The sequence below is a fragment of the Aulonocara sp. 'chitande type north' Nkhata Bay genome, linkage group LG10, assembly GCF_057382095.1.
Source record: "Aulonocara sp. 'chitande type north' Nkhata Bay isolate Kocher_YH1m ecotype deep benthic linkage group LG10, A_spYH_male_GT1.1, whole genome shotgun sequence".
Classification (NCBI taxonomy): domain Eukaryota; kingdom Metazoa; phylum Chordata; class Actinopteri; order Cichliformes; family Cichlidae; genus Aulonocara; species Aulonocara sp. 'chitande type north' Nkhata Bay.
The window spans coordinates 8,582,249-8,609,892 of record NC_141353.1 but is presented as its reverse complement, the minus strand read 5'-3'; the positions used below and the strand labels follow the sequence as shown (position 1 = coordinate 8,609,892).

The following is a 27,644-nucleotide window of genomic DNA, read 5'->3' as shown; positions in this document are numbered from 1 at the left end:
TCTCCACCATTTGACCTTAGAACTGAAGAAGCCTCTCGGATGAGAGGTGAAACGTCTTCAAGCAACTTAAAGAAGTCCAGATGCTTTTCTTTGCAAGCTCCTTTGACTACGATGACCTGGATGACTGAGAACCTTCACAGACGCATTTAACTGAGAGCCATGCTAGGCTCAGAGAGACTCTGCTGACCTGCCCTGCGGTCATGCAGGGACTTCATCAAGCTTGTTTTTTTCTGTTCTTTGTGTTTGATTAAAGAATGTTAGCTACTGCTCACCGCTCGTCTGCAGGCTTTATTTAAACGGAAAACTTCCACAACAGACAACAGCCTGTCTGCTTACTTTATTAATAAAGACTCACAGCTGGAACTGCTTCAGCACAGAGGAGGGCCTAATCCAGCTCAACACCGTCAGAGGTAACTGCGGTGACGCATAGAAGCTCCAAGTTAAGAGTTTCATCAGAGCAGCTTAAATCAGACAGAAAATGAATGGAGTCTGGTTGGAACAGATTACCTTTCAGAGGTTTTTTATTCCTCTTCATTAAGAGTCAATCACCAATCAATAACCAGTCCGTACTGGCTTCTTCATGATCAGTAACTAAACTGATCAGCAGACAGGTGAACCGCTGCTCTGTGGTGTGATGTCACAGCTGTGAGCAACGACATCACTGTGACATCATCACCTGTTGTTGTTGTTGGGGTTCTGGATGAAGTTGATGGAGTAGGCGCCGCTGGCGGCGTCCTGGTTCACCTGGAAGTTGTTGGTGGAGAGTCCGAACGGCCGCAGGACCATGTTACCTAGGTCCTTCAGCTTACCTGTGGGTCAGAGGTCACAGAGATCACAGCTCCATTGTATGTCTAATGTATGGCTTTTATTGTGAAAGGACTCCAGGCCCTGAGCTATCAGGCTGCAGGCTTTTATTGTTTAAGTCGCATCTCTGTAATGTGAACAATCAGAGCCAACAGCTGATCAGAGTTCATGTCTGATCTGTGTGTGCCTTTAAAATCATGTGGATTGATCATGTGATTTCATTTCAGTCTTGTTTGGCTCCTCTCACCTGTCACAGGTGATGTTATGGCTGAAAAACACTGTCTCCACCTGAACAGGTACCAAGCTGCATGTCGCACCGACAGGTACGTACCAGACAATCATGGATGATTGATTAATGGTGTGTTCAGGTGCAATACGTACTAAGCATCTCCTCCTTCAGCTTCTCGTTCCTCTCCTGGATCTGTAGAGGCAGCCTCTGATAGAGACACACAGGTGGACACAGGGTGGGAGACACAGGTGGAGGGAGAGAGAGAGAGAGGTCAGCTGTGTAAGTCTGTTTTTCGTCCCTTTCACGCCTCCTTAGCGCTGACCCCTGACCTCAGAGGGGGCTGAACCTGAATAAGCACAGGAGGCCCTGGTAAACCCTACTGGTCGCTCTGCACGCCACTGTGACACCATCAGACTGGCACAGGAAGCTGCTGTAGTCGCCACGTTAGACGGAGGAGAAGAAGAAGTCAGAACTAGAAGCAAAGTTTGAAGATCTGAGACACTGTCGAGTGTTTGTTTCAACGATTTTTCCACAGACTGCTGCAGCAGCTCTGACCGTGTAGGAAACGAGGAGGCGTTTCTCTTTTACTGGCTGAGGTGTTTTTGCAGGAGGTGGCGCAGAGCCATTGCAGGGGGGGTCGTGGTATGAATGAAAACAAAACAAAACAAACAAACAAAACAATGTTTGGACGCAGCGAGCATAATGAACATTGTTTTGATGGGGCTCCCACACAAACACAAAGCAGAGGATGAAGCATCACCAGATATGCTTCCAAACCAGCTTCCTTCCAGGCCAAAGACTAGAACGTGTGATGAAGCATATCTCGCTTTAATACAGATTTTACTTGCTGTCAAATCTTGTTTATTTTGGGTTGTTTTGTTTTGACCCGTTGTTTTCTGTCTGTCACTGACAGTAAACTGCAATGAAGTTTGAAAACAAAATATGTGCGTGTGATAGGAGGATGTGTTTGTGCAGGGGGCCTAGCAAAAAAAGTTTGGGAACCACTGTTTTACTGAGTGAGGAAGCTCTGAGAGTTGTGACTGTCTTTAACAGGGACGGATCAGAGGTCATGCACGGTGATGTAAACATGCCAGACTCAAGTAAAAGTGACCAGGTGCGCCTGCAGCCCCAGCGGATACACTCATCAAATAAACTGTGTTTGAGACGTGTAGCAGCTGCTTCAGTTTAACCAAAAGGCATTTCCAGTGGAAACTGGCCGACGTATCCCCACCATAACCATGTATAATATCCACAAAACTTAAAAAGCAAAGTCGAACTAAAAATGTCCTCTGTACCTCAAGATGGCGCTGGTGTACGTGGCTGCTCGTCTGTCGCTGTCAGTTTTGTTTGTTTTTATATTGCTCCTGTCGTGTGTTACTCAAGAAATCGGGTCATTACTGGTGTACGATCGCCAATCGCTTCTGAACCTCCGAAGTTCTGGACAAAATACAGCTCCATTTTCTAACGGAGGTCAGAATTCATGGTGTCCGCTGCTGTCACATATCCCAACTTGCCTATGCCGTGCTGTCATGCTACCTCCCCGGCGAAGCGTCGGGGTAGGCGCAGTGGTCGGCTGGTCAAACTCAAGATCTCTTTGGTGCACCATCTCACTACCGTCAAAGATTATTTCCTGGAGTTTTTGTGCACCAACGTTTCCTGGACCCCGTGGGTTCCTGCCTCATCCCTGTGGTCTGCCAGGATGATGCGCCGCTCCTCCGTGACCCCTGTCCTCCTCGGCTCAACGTGCGCCGGGCGAACCTCGACAATCTGAGGCCGCTGTGTCGGACTCCCTGTGCCGCTGGGGCTTTTACCTCATCCCCGGCGCCTGTCAGGATTGGGCTGGTAAACGCCAGATCACTCGTGAACAAATCTTTTATTCTGAATGAGTCCGTCATCTCCTGGAAATTGGACTTCATGTGTGTCACGGAGACTTGGCTTAACACTGGTGAGTCCAGTATTTTATCCGAACTTTTACCAGCGGGTTGTTCCTATTTTAACACACCAAGGACATCAGGGAGAGGAGGAGGTACGGCGGTTGTTTTTAAAAAGGATTTTAAATGTAAACAGTGTGTTTTACAGCCCTCGTCTTCCAGTTCTGAGCTCACGTGTTTTGAAGTTCTAACTCTGTGCTCTTTGCTGTTATTTATCGTCCCCCTAAATACAATAAGAATTTCATTAATGACTTTTCAGAATTTCTAGCTGGGATTCTGCCCAACTATGATCATGTTCTTATTGTGGGAGATTTTAATATCCATGTCTGCTGCCCTGACAAACCTCTGGTGAAGGAGTTTTTAAGCCTCATTGACTCTTTTAATCTGGTCCAGCCCGTACCTGGTCCCACACATGAACACGGACACACACTAGACCTGGTCTTGTCACACAGTCTACCTGTGTCTAATGTGGAAGTGACTGACACTGCTTTCCATATGGCTGTATTATTTGATGATGTGTTTTCACACACTACAGTTCAAACCAGCGCTCCTGTTCACCGCTGTCAGATTATTAACCCTTCCACTGCTGCCCAGTTCTCCTCTGCTTTTAACCAGCTGTCTATCCCCGCCGATCGTACTCCCTTGGACACAGAGGACCTCAGCTCCTGGTTTCAATCTTCTTGCCTAACCATTCTGGACTCTGTGGCACCATTAAAAACCAGGAAGCCCAAGGCTAAAACCGATCCTTGGTTTAATGACGCCACTCGGGCTGTGAGGAGGGAGTGTCGTAGAGCTGAACGCAGATGGAAGAGGGACAAACTGCAGGTGTCTCTGCAAATCCTAAAGGACTGCTGGCGCCTCTATCAGGATACGGTCAAAGAGGCTAAAAGAAAATACTTCTCTAAGATCATTTCCTCCAACAGTCACAATCCACGTGTTATTTAACTCTACTGACTCAGTCTTAAATGCTCCACAAAGTGGCTGCTTGGAGGCCTCTCATAAACTAATGATTTTATGTGTTTTTCATTGAGAAGGTTGCAGCCACGCGGGCACTCATGAGTCCGACCCCTCTGTCTCGATCCCTTGCTCTGCTGTTTTTAACCAGTTTGAGCCTGTGACTCTTTCTTATTTGGAGGATGTGGTCGGCCACCTGAGGCCCTCTGGTTCCCCAAATGATCTTGTCCCACCACAATTTTTTAAGGAGATTTTTCCTAGCATAGGCCAGGCTGTTCTTAGTGTTATAAACAGCAGTTTAATATCTGGTGTAGCCCCTGCTCATTTTAAGCATGCAGTAGTACAACCCTTGCTTAAGAAACCTGCCCTGGACCACACTGTGTTGGCTAACTACAGGCCTCTCTCCAAGTTGTCTTTTATGTCTAAAATCTTAGAGAAAATTGTTTTTTTTAAAGGAGAATGGTGTCCTAGAGGTCTTCCAATCAGGTTTTAAAAACTTACATAGCACGGAGTCAGCACTCTTAAAGGTTTTTAATGATATCCTCCTTTCCTGTGACTCTGGTAATCATGATGTTCTTGTCCTCCTTGACCTAACAGCTGCCTTTGACACTGTAGACCACCGCATTTTACTGACTCACTTGCACCATCTTGCAGACATTCGTGGTACTGCTTTGAAATGGTTTAGGTCTTATCTTTCTGACAGAACTATTAGTGTTAACTTTTCTCAATTTTAGGGCCTCTACTTTTTTCATTATATTTACAGCCCCTGGGAACCATCCTCAGAAGGCATGGAATATCCTTCCACTGCTATTAAGCCACTTCTAGCATCTCTAGAAGACATTAAATCTTGGATGTCCCTAAACTTTCTAAGATGTAATTCAAGCAAAACTGAGGTGATTCTGTTTGGTCCTAGTGGACCTTGTGAACCCTCCGCTATTGATTTGGGACCCCTGGCAGAGTATTTTAAATCTGTTGTTACTAACCTGGGTTTTAAGATGGTCAGTGATTTTAAATTAGACAGTCAAATTAGGGCTATTGTCAAGTCCAGTTTTTATCATTTAAGGCGTTTGGCAAAGAGAAGACCTATTTTATCCAGGCTGCATTTTGAAACAGTAATCCATGCTTTTATTCCATCTCGTTTGGCTTACTGTAATGTGCTGTATTTTGGAGTTAGTCAGCGTCTTCTCTCTCGTCTGCAGCTGGTCCAAAATTCTGCTGCACGACTTTTAACCAGAACTCGTAAAAGAGAGCAAATAACTTCCATCCTGGCTTCACTCCATTGGCTGCCTGTATATCTTAGAGTTCATTTTAAAATTCTCATGTTTGTTTTTAAATGCTTAAACCAGGGCTGCCCAATCCCAGTCCTCGAGAGCTACTATCCTGCAGCTTTTAGATGCATCCCTACTCCAACACAGCTGAATCAAATGGTTTGATTACCTCTTCAGCATGCCATCATGTTTGGCAAAGGCCTGATAACAAGCCATTCATTTGATTCGGGTGTGTGGGAACAAGGATGCATCTAAAAGCTGCAGGACGGTAGCTCTCGAGGACCGGGATTGGGCACCCCTGGCTTAAACGGTCTTTCCCCAACTTACCTCTCTGAGCTTCTTCGTCCTTACCTACCCCCCAGGTCTGCTCCTGGAGGTACCCAGGTCCAAGAGGAAGCTCAGAGGGGGCGGGGCCTTCTCTGCCCCAGCACATTAGAGAGGCCCCCTCACTGTCCACTTTTAATGTAAAACCCGTTTTTACTTCTTGGCTTATGACACAGTCAGACCCTGATTTTATTGATTTAATTCTTATGTGATGATTTTATTGTTTTAAACGTTTTTATATTGTCATCCGATATATATCGTTATATCGAACAGCCCTACGGACTCGCGTACTTGAGAATTGAGAAAGGGCCATTGTACCGGTATTACCGTGAACTGTATAATATAGCCCAGTCCTAGCAGGGAGGCAGTTTATGTAAGGTGTGGTTACAGGGGGCGGGAGCCTGCAGTACAGGGAAGGCGATGTGATGCCATACATACGTACACATTTCTTTCTAAACACGACTGAATCCACAGAGGAACATCCTCACAAAAACAAGCTGAGTTAGAGAATGACTGATGGTGTCAAACAGATGGTGCAGGTGATTCCAGCTGTTCTCCCTCACAGCAGGTGTTTGATTTCACTTCCTGACAGCGCCCACATCGTCTGAGGCCTGCCCAGAGTCTGTGTGTTCTCCAAGCATCAAACCGGGGACCCTTCACATGTAAGAGTTAAGCTGTTAATCACCACAGGAAGTCTATAAGATCTGCACCAACACGAGCGCTCTTCTTCTACAGAGAAGTAACCTCAGCAGGGCTCTGAGAACACTCTGACCTGGCGCCGTCATGAACACACTACAGCAGTTACCATGGTGACCTGCCTACACGACAGACAAACTGCATCAGCCCACAGACATCCTTAGTTTGAGAACTTTCAGTGAATTTACATTCATCATGATTTCACCTACAGAGTACTCCATCAGCCGGTCATCTCTTTAACGGGTTCACTTCCTGTTTCTAAAACTCCGCTAACTGGCATCACAATTTAAAGACTGATAAATTATACAAATGAAATGGAGATTTCATGTAAACTCCAGCTTCTTTGGCTTTTAGCCCACATTTTAGGTTTTAACATTGAACAGAGCTTGCCTGGTTCTGCTTTGTCCCACAGTCAGTGAACTCACCATGGCCGCCTGCCTGGCAGCAACATTATTTGGGTCTCGTTCCAGAACCTTCTGGTAGTCCTCCAGAGCCTCGTCCAGCTTTTCTGTCTGCTCGTAAAGCTCCGCCCTCCTCAGCAGCGCCCGCAGGTAGTCAGGATCCAGCGCTATTGCTATGGGAACCACAAAGCCAATCAGTCAGTACAATGAATAATTATTACACAGCCGCTGCTACCCAGGAGGGGTGTGATGTCATCGCTCACCTCTGCTGCAGTCTGAGATCGCCTGCTCCTTCAGATCCTGACAGAGACACACACTGTAAGCACGCCGCTAACCTGTTAGCACGCAGCTAATGGCATTACTGATAACTGATCATTGCTAACATGCAGTGTTTTGCACGTTTCAAACTTTTGCTCTCATTGGTCGATCAGGAGGAAACGCCCACCTGCTGCAGCACGAACCTGGTGACTCGAGCAAACTGCAGTCGCAACATTAAATGTCCAGCGGCCTAATTTGGGGCTGTGTGATGCCCACGCACAGGGCATCACACAGGAAGTGACACAGGAAGTAGAAAACGTTAGGGGGGTACCCAAGTTTCAGAGGGAAACGAGCGATGTTTACAGCGTGTGGACGCTTCCTCCTGATTGGATGAGGTGTATCTGTGTGCAGAGCCACAAAAGGACTAACCAACACAAAGCTGTGTTAGAGGTGAAGCAGGTACTCATAGAACCAGACTTCTGTCACACCGACGGCTCTACATCCTTCATGTTAGCAACGATACTGGCATAGAGCTAGCGTGTTTATAGCATGTTACCAGGTGCAGCCTTGCGGCGGCTCTGTTGGAGAACAGCACAGCTCGCTCTCTGCTGAAACAGACGGGGCACACAGACAGCGCATCCGTGTAGTTTCGCCCCGCCTCCGCCCAGTCTGTGGGAACAACAAGCAAATGTTACACACAGAGCCCAGAGCAGGTCACCACGGTAACAGATCAACATGTATGACATCACCATTTCTGAAGACGGCTCAGTTTCCTGATGAGCAACAGTAATAAATAATATTGATTGCTCCAGCAGGTCAGACTGAAAGTGATCATGTGATCAAGTCTCTGTCATTCAGCTGCAAACACAGAGCACACACCTGAACACGTGTTCATCCAATCACATTCATTCACCCTAATCTGATTTCACGTCTCCTTCATCAGGCCGTGGGAGAGGAATCTTTCACGTTTCCATGGATACAGGTTAAAGTCTCACAGTGCAGGCGGCAGTGCTGAGCATGCTCAGACACAAAATCATTCACGGCAATCAAAATTTATTTTCCCGCCACAGATCACCAGATTCTGCTGGTCTGAGTCAGAGGTCGTTCAGGGTCAGAGGTCACACAGACTCTCACCTGTGGTTTAGGCGGCTCTCAGGGTTCGTGTTTGTGTGAGATGAGTCACATGATCCATACTGCCCTTTTTAAATGGGTCAGAAGCAGCCAGCCCCGCCCCTTTCATTTGACCGTGTACGGGAAACCCTGATAGTGTGACCTCTGACCCCTTGCAGTATGCAGGAGCTCCACAGTGCTGATCTCACAGACTCACCTCCCCTCTTAAAGTGGGCGTTTCCCGCCTCCTTCAGACTGATGCTCTGCTGCCGTCGACTCTGAAAAAGAAGAACTCTGATTTACCACCGTGTGCCGACACCTAAATGTCTCTCAATGCAGGTACTGGTCAGCAGGTATTACCTCCTTCTCCTCCTCGGTCAGCTCCTTTTCCACCTCCCTCAGGTAATCATCATCAAACTCTACGGCTGGGCTCACCTCCTCCTTCAGCTCCGTGTCAGAGTCATGCAGGGAGTCTCCATCTTGTTGCTCCTTCACCTCCTCCTCTTCCTTCACCCCGTCTACCCCCTCCTCCCCCTGCTCCACATCCTCTGTCTCCAGTGGAGCTTTCACCTCCTTCTCGTCCTCCTCTTCCTTCAGTCTGTCTCCCCGCTCCTCTCCCCGGTGTCCTTCTGCTGCCTCCCTCTCTGTGTCTCCTCGTTCAGTCTGTGTGTGTTTAAAATGAACGTCCTGCTGGCTCTCCTCTCCTCCTGCAGTGGGGTCAGGAGGCTCCAGCGTGTCCGGACAGTCATAGAAGTCCTCCTCGTGCTCCTCCTCCTCGGCCCTGCTGTGTCTCTGTATGCCTCCTCCGCTCATTCTGAAACTCTGAGCTAAAATAAAAATTTAACAAACTGATTAGAGGCCTGACCTTTGACGTCACACAGAGCCAGTGTTAGCCAGCTAGCTGCACTGAGCTAACAGCTTCAGTTCCTGCTGAGCCTCACTCTTCTTCTGTGGCGATCAGCTGATCAGCTATTGAAGGATCGGCGCGATTCGCGTCTGCGTCACTTCCTGTTGATCAGCCGGTATCGATCACTGGTCAGGTTTCTGTTTGTTTACTAAGGAGCTACATGCTAACAGCTAAGCTAACGGTCAGCTGGGACTCTACACGCACGTGTCAGTCGTAACTATGTCACGGCTCTGCCTGACGTCATCGAGGTGACAGTCCGTTGCATATCGATAACCACAGAAACGTTAAAATCAGCTGCTTTTCGGTCTCACCTGTAAACACCGGTGAATCTGCGCGACCACGCTCACTGACGTCATTTCCTATACGAGGAACGCTTCCGTTTCCTATTTAAAGTGTCCTGTAGGTACCGCCCCCTGCCGGAGGAGTAGTTTGGTCTTTTTTATTTTGATATGAACTTTATTTGACTATCCAGAGTTGGGACCAGGAAGCAGAGTTGCAGTCTTACACGCCTCTCTGCAGCTTCTCTCCTCCTGCTACCCCCCAAAAACCCATCTCCATAGAGACTGTGTCAGCTCCCAAACAGACAAAAACAAACTAAAAACCAGCAAAAAACAACTTAAACATAAAAATTCACAAAGAAATAACAATACAGTATCCACATCTGAACCAAAGAGTAGAACAGTGAAATGTGGATTATTAAATATTAGGTCACAAATGTGTTTAAATCCTGCCTGTTGATTTAAACAGGCAGGAGAAGGTACAGAGGGTCGGAGTAAAAGACGAGGACACTCTTCATGTCTGTCTCCACGTTGGTTGAGTGTGGAGTAAGTGCATATGAGAGCATGAGGGTGGGAATGGATGTTTGTATCTGTGTGTGCCTGTATGTCTGTGTCTATATGTCAGGTTGGGTATCAGACGCCACCTCTCTGGGGACATCTCAGGCCCTCCAAGGTTTGGAGGTTTATCTCCCCCCACCACCACTTCCCCTCAGGTGTCGGTGCGTTGGTGGTTCTTTGTGTCCGGGGATGGGTGTCCAAGTACACACCGGCTCACTCCTTGGCGGCCGCTTATCGGGGCCTGGAGCCTGGGGCTCGCTCGGGCCACTTCGGAGGTGGGGTGCCCCCGGCCTCTCGGCCTGGGGCTCGGTCACTCAGGCACGGCTGGCTGCCGGCGGAGCTCACGGGCGCGTCACTGCAACTCCCCCTGGCTTCTGCTCCGCGGCTGCTGAGTGAGCCCTCATCTGGGACTCTCCTCAGCTCTTTCCGGGACAGTGGCGCAGCTGCCCCTCTGTTGGTCTTCCTTGGTCTCTTGTGTTCTGGGGGCCTCTGGATGTCTGGAGTTTTGATCTCCTCCATACCTGCTTCATGCCCTGGAGGACGGGGCTGTGGCCCCCCCACACCCTCTAGCAGATCATCACATGAAGGAACCTTTTAAAAAAACAAGCGCGTCCATGCTCACAGGTGTACACACGGGTGATCACACCCACAAACTACACCCTTTTTGGCTCCTACCTCAAAGCACACTGTGTGCTGTTGATCTTATGTGCTGCACAATAATGTTTAATATTTAGTATTTACTGTCATATTCCCATATATCATTGTGATGTTGTTTATTCTATTACTCTTGTTCTCTTCTGCTTGTTTTCTTTTTCTTTCTCAGCAGGTGATCCAGGTGATCGATAGATGTATTTTTTTTTCCTGCCCGTTCTGTTGGTTTTTGTTTTTTGCCCTTCTCCCCCGTCCCTCTTCTCAGCTGTTTCTCTTTCCCTCTTTCTTTCTCCCCTTCTTTCCCCCAGTCAAGTCTGTCCCGTATTCAGTAAGTGAAAATAAAATAAACAATAAAAGGTGAATCAAATGGACCATTACGGCAAGGCTGGGATGGTCAGTTTGGTAAAGTAAATCCGTTGGGCATCTTTCTTTGCCTTTAGACAACAATTCTGATGCAAAGGAGCCAAACGGGACAGGCAAAAAAAAAAAGAAAAAAAAAGAGGAGGACACTGGGACAGGAGGAGGTGCAGAGGGTCCTAGTAACAGAGGAGGTGCAGAGGATTTGAGTAACAGAGGAGGACGCTGGGACAGGAGGAGGTGCAGAAGGTCGGAGTAACAGAGGAGGACGCTGGGACAGGAGGAGGTGCAGAGGGTCCTAGTAACAGAGGAGGTGCAGAGGATTTGAGTAACAGAGGAGGACGCTGGGACAGGAGGAGGTGCAGAAGGTCGGAGTAACAGAGGAGGACGCTGGGACAGGAGGAGGTGCGGAGGGTCTTAGTAACAGAGGAGGTGCAGAAGGTCGGAGTAACAGAGGAGGACGCTGGGACAGGAGGAGGTGCGGAGGGTCTTAGTAACAGAGGAGGTGCAGAAGGTCGGAGTAACAGAGGAGGACGCTGTGACAGGAGGAGGTGCGGAGGGTCTTAGTAACAGAAACTAAGCATACCAAACCAGTTATTGTCATTCATCACAAGGATTCAATTTGTTGAATTTCATTTATTTTGTTTAGACTGATACAAACAGAGAAGAGATTTTAGAATCACAGATTTGATATTTTCTCTGCATTCAACACATTTCTGTTCTGGTTGTTACTGATAAACATAAAAAGTTGAACGCATCTTTTTGGTCACTGTGTTCTGCTGCCACCTGCTGACAGAGTTGGATATTACGCCATAATGAAAGTTTTAGAATAAAATCTTTATTTCATAGACTTGATTAATCAGATCTTTATTTGAAACAATCAAACTTGATTGATTTCTCTTTGGAAATGTGTTTCCATCTAGTCAGCTGTTAGTGTGTCATGTGACTCTTTTATAATCGGAACACGTGGAAGGTCACAGTGGATCTTTAAAGTGTGATGAAGAGGAGGAACGTCGGGTCTGAGCGACCCAGGAAGCAAAGGCTGAGACTCGAGCATAGACTCCGGGTTTCTGAGGAAGTCCACAGCCTGCGCCAAATGAGGTCACGCCTGTGAGGAACCAATCAGAGAGCAGCGTTCCGTCAAACCTAATGTGAGGCTTATATCTATATTCTGTGTGTGTGTGTGCGTGTCTGTGTGTGAGACACCAACCAATCAGAGTCCAGCTTCCATCATCCAGACACATCAGAGGACCACCAGAGTCGCCCTGAAAACACCACATTTAAACTTACACACTTACAGCTTACAGACCATCAGCACTGAGAGCACAGCCTGAGAGTCACATCCATGTTACAGGTTCATCCTTTACTCAGTACGACATGCAAAAGAATCAGAATCTGAACACTTTATTAATCCCTGAAGAAATGATGTGTTTACAGTCACTCTGAGACGATAAGAGGAACAGGCTGAATTATATAATACAATGTGTTATAGCGTTACAAAATATAAGAAAGAGCTCTAATATATACAAATAAGTCAATTATAAATATCCAGAATATTACTGTGTGACTGACATTTGACTCTAACCTGTAAAACTTTATATTACTGTGGAGCGTGTGCAGATAGTGAGGTTGTAACTACTGCACTGTGTGCTGTGCATTAGATGGAGGAGTTGTACAGCCACTGGCAGGAATGATTTCCTGTGTTGTTTAGTAGTGTATTATGGGTAATCTCAGTCTCCCACTGAGCGTGCTCCTGTGAGTGGCCAGCATGTCATGGAGTGGGTGGGAGGTCCAGCATTGTCCTTATCTTGGACAATATCCACCTCTTAGACACCACCCTAAGGGAGTCTGGCCCCACAACATTACTAGGTTTGTGATCAGTTTATTGAGCCTGTTGGCATCGGCGACCCCCAACTTGCTGCTCCAGCATGCAACAGCAGAGAGGATAGCACTGGCCCCAACAGACTCATAGAAAATCCTGAGCATTGTCAGACAGATGTTGAAGGACTTCAGAGAGTCTGGCCCTTCCTGTATAGTGCAACGGTGTTTTAAACCCAGTACAGTTTGTTATCTACATGTGCTCTAAGGTATTTATAGTCCTCCACCATAAAAGGGGGTCATACGTTTGCTTGTCCTCCAAAGACTGAACTATACAAACTGAAGTGAATGCTGCAGTACTTCTATATAAAGAACTGCCGTTAGGTTCAGACGCTGCACATGTACCTTCATCTGTCCCTGCAGTCTAAAGAAGAGCTGAGGAGGTGACATGCAGAGTGTGTTGTTCAGATATGAATGGTGTCCTCCTTCGGTGTACAGTAACCTGATGACATAGGGTGGATGTTTAAGGGTTTCTGACTCAGCCCAGCACAGAGTAACCACCATTCGGGTGGATACAGTGGGTGAGAGTGTGTAAACATCTGCATGAGCTGAATAATGAATTTGATATTGTAGGAAAGTTTTTTTTGCATGAGTTTGAACTATCTGAACGGTAAGTACTGGGTAACACCTTCTCCTCTGTCAGTAAGTTTTCGTCAGTGAGCTGAGAGTTATTCAGGGTCTGTTTGGAGGGCTCCGGTTGGTTCTTCCTGATAAAGGCTCTGAGTTCTGGTCACTGATTAAATTGATGATGTTTAGTTCAGGACCTCTGAGGGTAAAACCTTCATTCTTTTAGCTGGTTCACCTCAGAGGTTCTTCTCACCTGTCTAACAGCCCTCCACCTTATTCTCTGTCTCCACCTGTCTACTGAGGTGATGAAAACTCTTTTTAAAGTTTTTACAGCTTCTCCTACTCTGCGACACTGAGTTGAATGTTTGTGCTGTTGTTGGAGTCAGAGGATCTAGAACGTTCCTAGTTTTGAATAAGCTGAAGCTTTAGGCCTAAGACTTTAAGCTCTGATCTTTTGGTGCCCAAACGTTAGCATTACCCTGTCTGTGTTATGGTGGATGTTTGGAGTCCAGGTGAGAGGTTACCTGACAGGAGTCGACCCCTCCCTCTTGGTATCCGGCACAGAGCATGCTGGAGGTGATGGTGTACTCGGGTAGCTGCTGTTGACACAGATCCTGATCCACCAGTGGAATCTCGGCTTCCTGGAGAACATTGGGGAGAGAACCTGAGAGAGAGAGATAGGAAGTGAGAGTGACTGCTAACATGGACTCTACAATAAAGATGACTGCAGTGGTGTCATCCAGTGGTTTTCAAAGTGCAACAGCCCCAACATTTTGGGGTTTTTTTTGCTTCAGAGAGCGGACATATTTGTACAAGAGGGTAGCGTGTGTTACGGAATAAATATATATTCTTAGTGCTTATTTTCTGTTTATATTGTTTTATAGAGCACAGTATAGAAGAAACGGCACTTTGAGTTATAATGTGTGGTAAAGGTCACAGAGTACTGTGTAAGACAGGACACTCTGCACGCTTTGTGCAGGCCTGCAGAGTACAGGAAGTGAAACTAGGTAGAGTGCAGAGCAGGAGTTGTTTTGATCGAAACTATGTGTGACTATGTGTGACGTATAACAGAACTATATTATACGCATTTGGCTTGTAATGCTATAGATTTGCTCAGGATTTGGCCTGTGCTCATCCCTTTCCGGAAAGTAATGCTTGAATAAAATAATAATTATTTTTGACCACACTGAGTCGGAGTCTTTCTCTGTCAGTAAAAGAATATCAAAGAACCGAATTTGATAATTGGTGCTGTGAACCTGGATTCTTTTATGGCAGAGAGGACAAATTTGGTCCAAGGTGGGATCGTGAAATGAGGCGAACAGAGGACCGGTCCAAATTTAAAGGTAGGTAATGTAATTAATATTTTAATTAATTAATATTTGTTTTAAAAAAAAGCAAAGTGTGCGTATTGGATGAATTCTAAATTATCTGTTCGCCGAGTTAATGATCTTCACCATTAAATTGGCTCGGTAGTGGTGAAATTAAACTAAATTATAAAATTGTTTCAGTACATTTCTGGTAAATGTCCATGGTGATTTTGGGGTAATTTGTGACAATAAAAGTAAAGTCTGGGGAAATATCTAATGAAAATTTATTGCTGTTAATGTTGGGGTAAATTTTAAAGTTGATGGGTTGTGTGTAATGTGAATTGTGTTGTGTCAGCCAAGAAAAACAGATTAGAGTAGGGAATTGAGCATTTGTTTCAGGGTTGGTCCCTTTTGGTCAGAAGGCTAGGCCTGGACATCAGTAAACTGGTGGTTAGAGTCCCAGTTAAATTAATTTCAGGACTGGAGTGGGACTCCTAAGAGTGCACACAAGTTCAGGGGTGAGAACCCCCCCCCTTGTTTTGGATGCAGGGCAAGGTCCCGCAGTGTCAGGTCATCTCAGTTAGCCACTGCCAAGACTTGGGACTTTGGTTAACGGCCAGTGGTCAGGGACCACTTTCTGTGCATTGTTTGAGTGAAGAGGCCGGGCCTCAGGCGTGACCACCTCAATGTAGAGTGGCGGGTGAAGCGAAGAGAGCCGAGAAAGTAAAGCTTCCGGTCAAGCTGCGGGAAACGCTTTTAAATTAATATAGGACTTAGAAATCTGACAGAAACGGGTTAATTGATCAGCAAGGTGAGACCTGGGCGTATAGGCTTTTAAAGTTGTCGAAATTGTGTAGGAAAACTGGTACCAGGGAAGATGATGTAAAGTGTGTTATGGAAATGGAAATAATGTATCTTGGCATTTGGTGTCTTTATAAACGTGTGAATATATGAGGGAAGTGTAAAATTGTTCTTTGGATGAATGGTCAGAAGTGCATGTTGTTTTGAAAGTGTGATAGAAAAGGGTGTGGCGTGTGTGTGAGAAGATTTGTTAAATGAGTTGAGTGAAGTGTGCTAAAATGCTGCTGAAAGGATTGTGTGAATTGTGCTGCAGAGCTGCGCTAAGAGAATGTTGACGTGTGTTGACAAACTGTTAATTGTGCTGAAGATTTGTGCTAAAGGAATTCTGCTAATTATGCTGAGGACTTTGATGCGAAGGATTTCTCTTGGTTAATGCTTGGAAATGTAAAGAGCTTAGTATATATATGTGTGAAGCTGTTCAGCTTGCGTGTGTGGCTGAGGGTGCATTCTTTTTATATAAAAATTAGTAGAATTACAGAGGGTACAGTATATAGAGTGTGAACATAAAACAAGAGTTCGATTAGGCTGTAGAAATTGATGAAAATGCAGTGAAGTGTGTGTGTGTGTCTGTAAGAAGCACAGAAGCACTGGGAGAGTGTGTGTGTCTGTGACAGGAAGTGAAATGTTTGTAGGCAGTGTGCAGGAAATTGCCTGATGTGTGTGCAACGTGAGAGAGAGAAAGATGTCTTAAAATCTAGATAGAAGAATTAGAGAAATGAAAGGAAATGATATTAAATAAATGTCTTAGTGTGTTAATACAGGTGCCCATGGACTTGGCTCAGCCTCGTGGAACAGTACAGCGGCCAGAACAAAATCATAGTTTAACTTAATTGGGACGACAAACAGTCCAGGCTTTGGCTGAAATTTCACAGCTTCACCGCTCATCCTGTCCTTATCCTGAGAAGAAGCTTAAAGGATGGTCAATCTCTTCCTGAAGACAGACAGAGCAACACCGTGAACTTGAAGAATTAACAGCAGGCAACAAACAGACAGCAGGACTGACCTAAAACACTGAAGGGTCCAGCAGAAAGTAATGCTTGAATAAAATAATAATTATTTTTGACCACACTGAGTCGGAGTCTTTCTCTGTCAGTAAAAGAATATCAAAGAACCGAATTTGATATGTGCTAACTTATCAGCTGCTAACTTAGTTATAAGACTGTAGGTGAGCATGATATCACTTGCTCAGCAGCAACATCCATTGCTTCAGTCTTAGCTGCTGCAGGTTAAACCACTCCAGCTCCTTTTTGCTTGTGTTAATGCTAGCACCATTTTGCTGTGTCAACCTGCCTTTACCATACTATAAGACTATTCCTTATTCAATTCAATTCAATTTTATTTATATAGCGCCAAATCACAACAAAAGTCGCCTCAAGGCGCTTCATAGGTACAGACCCAACAATCATATGACCGCCTATGAGCAGCACTTTGGCGACAGTGGGAAGGAAAAACTCCCTTTTAACAGGAAGAAACCTCCAGCAGAACCAGGCTCAGGGAAGGGCGGGGCCATCTGCTGTGATTGGTTGGGGTGAGAGAAGGAAGACAGGATAAAGACATGCTGTGGAAGACAGACAGAGGTTAATAACAGATATGATTCAATGCAGAGAGGTCTGTTAATACATAGTGAGTGAGAAAGGTGACTGGAAAGGAAAAACTCTATCTCCTATAATAACACTTAGTTCACAGGTGACCCCTTTCACTCCGCCCACCACCTGTTTGACCTGCTGGTTGGTGCCTCAGGTCAATCAGCTCATGTCCCTCCAGACTCACTAACAGCTTCTTCCCCTGAGCCATTCGGACTGTTAACAAACACTATTCCCCACACCTTCTCCTGCCCACCTGCCCACCAATCTGAGCCATGGTCTGAGTAACTCTCATCACTCAGGCCACTAAGTGGTTAGGGCAAGTCCTTTTGCACTACTTTCAAGCACTTTGCAACTTGTTCTGTATTTTGTACCTTTCAATTGTTTTTTTTTTCTTTTTTTTAGGAAATATATTTCTCTTGATTGTTCCCTAATCCTGATTGGATCTATTTTGAATTGTCGGAATTACATCTTGTTATAATAACCAGTACAGTTCTGTTTCATTCATTCCTATTAAATATTATCTGTAGGGAGAATATTGGAGAATATGTAATTCAAAATACTATCTTCCAAGCAGAGAGAGAATTTACAATTAACCTGAATAAAGCGTTTGTTTAGAGTTTGTGCTGCAGATGTGGAAGCATTGTACATCCCAATCCAGTATCATAACAAAACTACATTATTTTAGCAAAGAATTATAAGAATTATAATGTTACTGAATTTACGTTTACCCTTAGCCAGCAGTTTTAAATTTCCCTCAATGTCGCCCGCTCTGGCCCCTGGAGGACGATTGACTATGGTTGCCGGTGTCTCTAGCTTCACGTCTGAGAACAGAATGACCAATTACCAGAGTCAGTACGCTACCTTCGGCTGCATCAGCTACAGGGGCTAGCTACGGGTGAATGAAGGGTGCGAAGCCGAGTCTCCAATTCAGTAATCCTGGCCTCCAGAGCTGCAAATATGCTACATTTGTTACAGGTATCATTACTGCCAAAGGAGGCCGAGGTGTAACTGACACAATGAGCAGGAAAGTGCAGGAGGGACAGGTGAAGAGGCCATGCTGCTAGCGAGTCGGCTACGAGCTAAGCTAAGATAGAGAATCAGTAAAGACACAGTGAGTGAATACTTTGGCTATAAATTAGGGAGTGAGTACACAGAGAGTGTGCTTCGGATGAAGCACGTGAAGATTATACTATGAAATAATTTATCTATAAGTTTTGAATTAAATTGCTACACAGACAAGCTACACAAAAACACCACTGTGTGTTGGAACCAATGACTGTATAAAACCAATGACTTTTATACAGTCACTGGTTGGAACAGAAACAGGAAGTGATACTCTACCGCAGAGAGCGAGAAACCAAGTAACAGCGCCACCCAAAAAGGTAATCATAATAATAAGCCTTAATTTAATTTAAATACGCAAGTTATAAAAGCATCCTCCCCCTGTACAGGTGTTATGAAGAAGTTCATTGGTAATGAACTTTATGATAGAGAACAGGTGGACCTGTACAGGACGAGACTGTGGAGGTCAAAGGTTGTGCAACCTGGTGCTTGGTTACCGTCAGTGTTTCGGCCCCAGCCAGCGATGAAACATTTTCTTCCTGCTGTGAAATTCTGACCTTCAGGTGGTAAACACACTGGCTGGACCCACTCTGAAACACACACGCACATTTATCAGCGCCCTGCAGCCTGCCTCCACCCATACCTGTGTTTTTGTGCCGTTACTGACGGGTGAAGTTGATTGGCTGCTGTAGATGCATCATGGCGATGTCGGCCTGTTTGGTCCGTCTGTTGTACTGCTCATTGAAGATGATGCGATCGACTTGTCGGGTCTGAACAGCCTCTGAGGTTTGATCATTCTGAGCGTGAAGACCGAGAACCGCCGACCATGATTGGAGGTCAACGTTCTTCCTGCAGAGACAGACGTGCACCTATGTCTTCATGTCCAACATCAACATTGACACTTGTTAGCGCCCCATGCAGGCAGCAGCTGTGAGCCTCTCACCCATAAACGCAGTGAGCCGCAGTCAGCAGCCAGTCACTGCCAATCACTGAGGCTCCACAGGCATGACGTCCCTTCCACTGAAGAGACACTATCCACGGCCATGCACCCTCCTCAGCATTAACCCCGCCCACCACTCGGCCAGCACCTGACAGTTAGAACAATGTGACTACAGTCAGGCTGAAACACGATCAGGATCATGGGTTCAGGTCATTCATACTCTCACCTTCATCACCAGGTGTCCTGTGCTCTGATTGGTCTGCCTCCCTTGAGACATTTGTGACCTGACGGACTCCACACGCTGAAACACGTTTCATTTCATACATAAACATAAATTCACTGAGCCTGAAACATGTCTGCATTTCTGAGAGTACTCACGCTGGTTATTACAGGCCAGTGACATCACTTCCTCTCTGTGGCAAGTTTCACTGTAACACAACAAGCATTAACATCCACAAAGAAGGTCATGAAAAAGACCTGACCCAAGAGCATGTTTTGTGAGGTCAAAGGTTAGGGAAAAGTGGCAGAGTCCTGTACATCATATTTCTTGAAAAAGTTGTCGCCCCCCCAGCTTCAGTTACACCTCAATGACCATAATCTCTATGAACAATTTCAGTCTGGTTTCCACCCCAATCATAGCACAGAAACTGCTTTGTTAAGGATTACCTATGACCTTCTGATGGCAGCTGATTCTGATCTCCTATCCATCCTCATTTTTCCTGGTCTTAGTGCGGCGTTTGATACCATTTCTCACAATATCCTGCTGAACCGGTTAGTATCCATTAGCATTAGTCATACCCCCCTTGCCTGGTTTGCCTCATATCTCTCAGACCGCACTCAGTTTATCCAATTGAAATTACACTCTTCATGTCTCTGTCCTGTCTCTGCTGGTGTGCCACAGGGTTCAGTATTAGGGCCTCTTTTATTCATCATCTACATGCTCCCTCTTGGTCATATATTCCAAAAATATAATATCAATTTTCATTGTTATGCTGATGACACCCAGATCTACATTTCTTCTAAACCCGATTCATCCCTCCCACCTACCTCCCTCTCAAACTGTCTTATTGAGATTAGATCATTGTTCTCCTCCCATTTTCCTAAACCTAACAGTAATAAAACAGGTTTTACTTGTTGGCACAGCCTCTATCTTAACCAAATCCCACAGTTTTTCCATTAACACTGAAAATACTTCCACTTACATAATATTAACTGACTCCGTCCCTTCCTTCCTCCCCATACTGCTGCCATCCTCGTCCATAGTCTTAGTACTTCCTGGACTGATTACTGTTGTTCCCTCTTATTTGGTCTCCCTAATAAATCCCTTCATAAACTTCAACTTCTTCAAAATTGTGCAGCTCAGGTCTATTACCCCAATTCTTCAGCAGCTTCACTGGTTATCCATAGAAGCCAGGATAAACTTTAAAATCTTACTTCTCACATACATTTAGGAAAACTCACCTAAATGTTCATCTCCTCTACCTAAAGGACCTTTTAGCTTCTTTTAATAATGCTATCAGAGATGCGAGGGCTGCCTATTTCTTACATTTGGTTACAAAGAGCAGAGGTAATCCTAAGGTGCTTTTTAACACCATTAGTGACATTGTTACTCCTGCTCTACCTGTGGCTCCTATTTCATCTAATGAAGACTGAACATTTTCTTTATTTTCTGCTTGCAAAGATTAATAACATAGGAATAACTTCTTGTCATTCAGCACCTGTTATCTCAATCTCCACCCCATCTTGGCCCGTCATCTTGGATACTTTCTCTCCTGTTTCACTACCTGAGCTGGTAAAACTAGTGAATTCAGTGGAAGCATCCTCTTGTCCTCTTGACACTGTACCTGCATCATTATTCAAAAATGTCTTCTGGTTATTGGTCCATCTGTGCTCACTCTAATCAACTCTTTACTGGCGTCTGGTATAGTTCCAGTTTATTTAAAAAAATGCTGCTATTCTCCTGCTTTAAAAAAGACCTCAGCTAGACCCCTCTGTTTGGAGCAGCTACAGACCAATCTCCAAAGTACCGTTAATCACTAAGCTTCTAGAAAAGGTTGTGGCTAAGAAACTTATAGCGGCTCTGGACAAACATAGCATTTTTGATAAGTTTCAGTCCGGCTTTCCATGAGCTCACTCCACAGAAACAGCTCTTCTTTGGGTCTGTAGTGACATTTTGATGAGTAATGATGCAGGAAAATACTTGGTCCTCCTAATGTTGGACCTCACATCGGCTTTTGACAATGTTGACCATCACATTCTCCTCGAAAGGCTTAAACACTGGGTTGGTGTATAGGGTACTGCCTTGGAGTGGTTCTCCTCATATCTACGTGACCGATCTTTTTCTGTGGTGGTCTCCGGTTTTAGGTCATCCTCTACCTCCCTTACTTATGGTGTCCCTCAGGGTTCGGTTTTGAGGCCTTTATTGTTTTTAATATATCTTCTCCCCCTCCAGCACATAATGGGCTCTTTTGAGGACATGTCTTATCACTGTTATGCTGATGATATTCAGTTGTACATCTCTTTTAAGCCCCAGGATTTATCTAAGCTTCAGCTTCTGAATGATTGCTTAGATTCCATCAAACGTTGGATGGCTGCAAATTTCCTCCAATTCACTGAGGGGAAAACTGAAGTCCTCATATGCGCTCCGGACAGATTTTTATCCCAGATAGTGAAAGCCCTTGGTCCTCTCTCAGTGTATGTTAAATCCTCTATCAGGAATTTAGGTGTCACTTTTGACTCGACTCTCACATTGGATGGGCATGTGAAATCTCTGGTTTGTTTTTATCACTTAAGAAATGTGGCTAAGTTAAGCCCTATTTTAACTTGCCCTGAACTGGAGATAGCTATACATGCATTTATTTCCTCATGCTTGGATTATTGTAACTCTTTGTTAATGTGTCTAAGCAAAGGTTCTCTGGATCGTCTGCAGGTTGTGCAAAACGCTGCAGCTAGGCTCCTGACAAAATCCTCCAAGTACTCACATGTGACACCATTGCTATTTCAGCTACACTGGCTTCCTGTTAAATTTAGAGTACATTTTAAGATCCTGGTCTTGACATTTAGAGCCTTGCATGGACTGGCACCAGCCTACATCTCTGATCTGCTACAGCCCGATGTCCCTAGCAGGTCCCTGAGGTCATCTGATCAGGGCTTACTTGCTATAAAACAGACTAAGATGAGAACTAAGGGTGATATGGCTGATTGTGACCCACACCCATTTTCACACCTTGGCTCTCATCAAGGGGTCCTTTTGTCCCTCTGTGGGGGGAAACTCCCACTAGGTTTAAATCTGGGACTCTCCACTATTTGACCTTAGAACTGAAGAAGCTTCTCGGATGAGAGGTGAAACGTCTTCAAGCAACTCAAAGAAGTCCAGGCGCTTTTCTTTCCAAGCTCCTTAGACTACGATGACCTGGATGACTGAGAACCTTCACAGACATATGGGTGATAGAGCTTCTGCCACTGTGGCCTCAAGACTCTGGAACTTTCTCCCTCATACATTAATAACTGTGGACTCTGTAGTTTTTTTTTTAAAAAAACAACTAAAAACTCACCTTTTTAACAGTTTTTGGTTAAATTTCTGCCTGCTTTATATTGAGTGTTTTACCTTTTGATATATTTGTTATCTTATGCGCAGCACTTTGTGATTCTGTCTAGAAAGGTGCTATATAAATAAAAAATTATTTATTATTTATTTATTATTTATAAGTGTATCCAAAGCTTGTCCTTCCTATCTGTGTGATCTGCTTCATATCACCACTGTTTCCCGCCCTCTCAGATCCTCACCTCCTATTCATCTTGTGGTTCCTGCTGCTTGTCTTACTACGATGGGGAACAGAGCCTTCGGTTCAGCTCCCCAGCTCTAGAACTCTCTTCCACCAGCCTCAAGAAATGCAGACTCTCTTCCCTTATCTACAGCTCAAAACACATGTGTTCAAGCCTGCTTATTCGCTTTAGTGCTGATTTTGTCTGTTGTCAAGCAATTTTAACTTATTTTATGTATTTTAATAACTATTTTCCTTTTTAGTTTTTCTTTTGTAAGGTAACCTTGGGTTTCTGAAAGGCGCCCTAGTTCTGGTTTGGTTCTGGTACCTGATGTTGGTTTTCAGTGTCCCATCATTGCTGATTGTGATGAGAGCAAACGGCGAGTCTTGTGGCCGAGCCGGCAGGAACGAGGCCTTCCCGGACCTGCAACAAATACCAGATCTGAGTCTACGGGCCTCTTCAACATTTCCTGTTTCTGTTGGAACCTTCAGTCCAGCTGGAACAATCAGGCTCACCTGACAGACAGATGTAAGAAAAAATTAGCTGTTCTTCAAAGTTTCCAGGATTTCTGTATTTAAAAATCAAACTGTTTAACACTCAAACAGTTTGACTAAAGTCCTCAAGTTTCCAGAGAGAAGTAGTTACCTGTATCCGAGGTACTGACAGGTGAAGTTAGACAGTTGAGAGCTCCAGGTGTCAGTGCACACCGTGAACAGAGAAGAGACAATTTGAACCTGAAGCCGACTGGAACCATTTACCTGCAACATAACTGATACACAAATTTCTTAAAACCTGAAGCAGAACAGGTGCTGTGGACAAACTGGGGTCACGTGACTAATTTAAGATGTTAGAGAACTTCCTTGTCACTGTCTTTAGTGAACATCTGCTCGATGAGCTCATCCACCAACACCCACCAACACCAACCCACAAACACAAAAAACTCCTACCGACATTAAATTATATAAAATATTTACAGATGATTAGATTCTGTTTTGATTCACACACTTTGGGGGCAGCATGAAATCAAAATGACCTGATACTGTGTATTTATTATCAGTATTGATTATGAGTGACTTACCACATTTGGCTTCATCAGAGCTGTCGGGACAGTCGACCACACCATCACACTGATTGTTACCATGGATGCAACTTCCTGTCTGACACTGGAACTGACCATCAGCACACGGAGCTGTTCAAACGTCACATGAGCTGTCAGTAATCAATCAGTACATCTTTTGTCATGTTTACGTACCGGCAGGCAAGGAGAGAAGGACCCAAAATGCAGGTTTCAGTGAGGTGAAGTAGAACTCAAAATAACCGCTTTATTAGCAGGTAAACAGCGGACCAACTAAACTGGGAAAATACAAACTAACAGGCAGATACACACGGACGGAAAACAGAGTACAGAATGAAGGTGAGTAGACATTAACGATGCAACAGAGAACAAAGGTAACACAGGGCTAATATACATACGGCAGTAATCAAGGGATGAGGCAGAGGAGGGGAACACACCTGGGAGAAATCACAGCTGACGAGACAGGGGAATAGTAAACTGAGCACACTCACATAAGACACAGACCTTCACAATAAAACAGGAAACTCAGACACAGGGAACCAGACAAGACGCTGAACTGAACAGACAGATTCGCAAACAGACGGGGTGACGCCATAGACAGACAGAGATACAGACGCAGACTCAGAGGCAGACCAAAGAGAACTCAAACAATAATAATCATCATAATAATAAACTAGAAAATGATAATAATAAACTTAAAGCGCTGGGTCACCGACCCAGGACCATGACATCTTTGCTGTCTCTTCACGTGTGATGAGCTCACCTGGTGACCCCAGGTTGACCCCAGAGGTGAAGTTGGCTCTGAATCCTTTCCCAGAAACTGAACTGTCTGTATAGAACCACACTGTAACTTGATTGGCTGTTGAGAAGAAGTCATGGGTGGGGCCATTTCCTGTGAGGACAGCTGGGTAAGACAAAAAGAGAGAAGTTATCACTTGGGTCAGCGTAAAATTCCCTTGGACGTCTTCTGGTGAGGATAAAGCTGCAGAGGATTGTGGGTAAACACAACCTCACCCAGTAAGGTGGAGTTAGGCCCCGCCCCATCCCGCACTTCCACCATATCACTGGATGCTTCAATGTCAAAGTCCAGGAAGTGGAGCTGAATATTGTGACCTTCCCCAGCATGCAGAGTCCACAGACCTGCAACAGAACAGCATTATGAGTAATTACAACCTGCTGCCAGGTAAAAACGTCACACGTTCTCAAGTGAAACCAGTGATCATGTGTAAATACAGGTAGGCTGAAAGCAGACAGGTTTACTCACACTCTGCCCCATTCCCATAGGATTCTGGGTAGTTTGGTGTGTTGAATGTAGAGTTTGGCTCCCAGAGGTCAAACGGGCCTCCACAGTCAGCTGGACCGATCAGAGAACAGAGGTAGCAGAGTATCAGCATCACAGGTGTGTCATTTGATTGTTGGTTTTTTCTCTGTGTGTATTACTGTAGGGTCTACCTTACAATATAAAGCGCCTTGAGGTGACTGTTATGATTTTGTGCTGTATAAATAATGACTGGTACAAAGGACAATTGCTGACATCATTAAATTATCAGACAAAAGATTCAGTTTACCTGCTATATCTTATCTGTATGGAAGTATGGTTATTTCTCACTGTCTACATTGTAGATTCTCACTGAAGGCATTAAAACTATGAATGAACACATATGGAATTATGTAGTAAACAAAAGTATGAAGTAACTCCAAACATGTTTTATGTTTTAGATTCCTCCAAATAGCCACCCTTTGCTTTGATTACTGCTTTGCACACTCTTTGGCATTATCTCAAGGAACTTGAGGTGACTGTATATCAAAAAAAAATTCTGGTACTCTACCAGAGGCCTGAGAGCTTCAGGGTCCTGCAGTATCTTACCTGTTCCTAGGACGGAGATCTCTGATGTTGTTTCTGGGATCTGTTGGAGCCACTCGCCCAGTTTGGGGATCACTGAATGGTCTGATAACCACTGGGACCACTGTTACCTTCACCCTCCACATCTTCTCGAGCTCTTCTCTGAGCCCTTGGTACTTCTCCTGCTTCTGGTGTTCCTTTTTCGTGACGTTGCTAAAATTTGGTATAGCTACATCTATCACTTGGGATGTCTTCCTCTGCATGTCTACCACCACTATGTCCGGTTGGTTAGCCATCACCATTTTGTCCGCCTGTATCTGGAAGTCCCACAGGATCTTAGCTCGGTCATTCTCCACCACCCTTGGGGGCGTCTTCTGGACCTCCAGACCATATTCGGCATAGATGTTCCTGTACACTATGCCGGCCACTTGGTTATGGCGTTCCATGTATGCCCCGCCTGCTAGCATCTTACACCCTGCTGTTATGTGCTGGATTGCCTCAGGGGCATCTTTACACAGCCTGCACCTGGGGTCTTGCCTGGTGTGATAGACCCCAGCCTCTATGGATCTTGTGCTCAGAGCTTGTTCTTGTGCTGCCATGATTAGTGCCTCTGTGCTGTCTTTCAGTCCGACTTTGTCCAGTCACTTTTAGAATTTCTGGATATCAGCCATCTCCGCTATCTGCTGGTGGTACATACTATGCAGGGGCCTGTCCTTCCATGAAGGCGCCTCCTCATCCTCCTCAGTCTTGGGTTTCTACAGCCTGAGGTATTCACTGAGCACGGCTGGGGCCATCTTACTGATGTATTTGTGGATGTTTGTTGTCTCATCCTGGACCGTGGTGCTGACACTCACCAGTCCCGGCCTCCTTCCTTCCGCTTAGCGTACAGCCTCGGGGTGCTGAACTTGGGGTGAAACCCTCCATGCATGGTAAGGAGCTTTCTTGTCTTGATGTCAGTGGCTTCTATCTCCTCCTTTGGCCAACTTATTATCTCAGCAGGGTACCTGATCACGGGCAGGGCGTAGGTGTGCTGACTTCTTAGGACTTGCCTGACCCTCTGCATGTGCCTGTTCATCTTAGCCGCTATGACACGAGCTTCCACGTGGTACTGAGGCAGGTTATTGGTCGGTAGTTGGAGGGGACCGATCCCTTCTTGGGGTCCTTGAGGATCAGGACTGTCTGGCCTTTGGTTAGCCATTCTGGGTGTCTCTTGTCAACTAGCAGCTGGTTCATTTGTGCTGCCAGGTGCTCGTGGAGTGCAGTCAGCTTCTTTAGCCAGTAGGTGTGAATCATGTCATGGCCTGGTGCTGTCCAACTCTTCATACTGGAGACCCTTTCTTAGATATCTGCCACTGTGATGGTTACTGGACCCTGTTCAGGGAGGTTGCTGTGGTCTGCCCTCAGTTCCACTAGCCACGGAGCATTGCTGTTATGGGTTACGTCCTTCTTCCATGTGCTCTTCCAGTATTGTTCCGTCTCCAGCATGGTGGTGCTGTTCTCATATTGTTCCCCTGCAAATGAGAGTACACCTTGGCTGGTTCTGTGGAGAACAGCTGGTTTATTCTCCTGCCTTCGATCTCTCTGGTGTACCTCTTCAAGTGGGTGGCCAAGGCTGTGAGTCATTGCTTGGCAGTTTCCAAGGCCTCAGGTATGGACAGCTTGCTGTACTTCTTAGGCACCTTCTTCATCGCACTTTTCTGCAGCTCCGATAGTTGGCTAACCTCCCTCTGTGCTACCTTGATCTTAGCCTCTAGCCTCCTTCTCCATGCTGCCCCATGTGGCTGTTCAACTTATATCCAAGCATCTCATTGATCACTGTTGCCGTGGTGTAGATCAGCTTGTTAGTGTTGATAATCGTGGCTGTAGGTATCATCCGTAGTGCTGCATTAACATCATCTAGCAGACCTTCTGAGGGCACTTCATGTAGTCTTGGTAACTGGCTATGGGGGGGCCGTGGTTTCAAGCTTGGCCATGATCTTTCAGGTCAGTTCCTCTCACACTCAACGATCCTTCTTTTGTCGCAATTGGGGCTTA

General features: G+C 45.5%; 2 protein-coding genes and 1 pseudogene across 3 annotated transcripts in view; all 3 read right to left on the bottom strand.

The window, feature by feature from the left end:
• Positions 1 to 503: 503 nt before the first annotated feature.
• Positions 504 to 9,334, bottom strand: ttc1 (tetratricopeptide repeat domain 1). Of its 2 annotated transcripts, XM_086307974.1 has the most exons (8): positions 9,194 to 9,334; positions 8,336 to 8,802; positions 8,193 to 8,253; positions 7,422 to 7,534; positions 6,871 to 6,907; positions 6,632 to 6,780; positions 1,186 to 1,240; positions 504 to 809 (listed from the first exon to the last, which is right to left on the bottom strand). In XM_086307974.1, exons 2-8 carry the CDS (start codon positions 8,786 to 8,788, stop codon positions 673 to 675), a joined length of 1,005 nt encoding a protein of 334 aa, XP_086164100.1. In that variant the 5' UTR covers positions 8,789 to 8,802; positions 9,194 to 9,334; the 3' UTR covers positions 504 to 672. The 2 variants fall into 2 exon arrangements, with proteins under 2 accessions (XP_086164100.1, XP_086164101.1); XM_086307975.1 differs by lacking the exon at positions 9,194 to 9,334 and having other exon boundaries at positions 8,336 to 9,187.
• Positions 9,335 to 11,356: 2,022 nt separating this feature from the next.
• Positions 11,357 to 27,644, bottom strand: part of tmprss15 (transmembrane serine protease 15) — a 58,151-nt gene continuing 41,863 nt past the window's right edge. Inside the window, exons 15-28 of the mRNA XM_086307973.1 lie at positions 25,032 to 25,121; positions 24,782 to 24,907; positions 24,531 to 24,671; positions 23,771 to 23,881; positions 23,338 to 23,461; positions 23,020 to 23,115; positions 19,306 to 19,355; positions 19,154 to 19,228; positions 18,931 to 19,075; positions 18,655 to 18,836; positions 18,485 to 18,577; positions 13,696 to 13,835; positions 11,937 to 11,991; positions 11,357 to 11,834 (exon numbers count right to left, since the gene is read on the bottom strand). Coding sequence (XP_086164099.1) covers positions 11,701 to 11,834; positions 11,937 to 11,991; positions 13,696 to 13,835; positions 18,485 to 18,577; positions 18,655 to 18,836; positions 18,931 to 19,075; positions 19,154 to 19,228; positions 19,306 to 19,355; positions 23,020 to 23,115; positions 23,338 to 23,461; positions 23,771 to 23,881; positions 24,531 to 24,671; positions 24,782 to 24,907; positions 25,032 to 25,121 — 1,562 coding nt within the window. The 3' untranslated portion in view covers positions 11,357 to 11,700. The remainder of the gene's footprint in view (positions 11,835 to 11,936; positions 11,992 to 13,695; positions 13,836 to 18,484; positions 18,578 to 18,654; positions 18,837 to 18,930; positions 19,076 to 19,153; positions 19,229 to 19,305; positions 19,356 to 23,019; positions 23,116 to 23,337; positions 23,462 to 23,770; positions 23,882 to 24,530; positions 24,672 to 24,781; positions 24,908 to 25,031; positions 25,122 to 27,644) is intronic.
• LOC147320145 (uncharacterized) lies at positions 25,593 to 26,723 on the bottom strand (annotated as a pseudogene).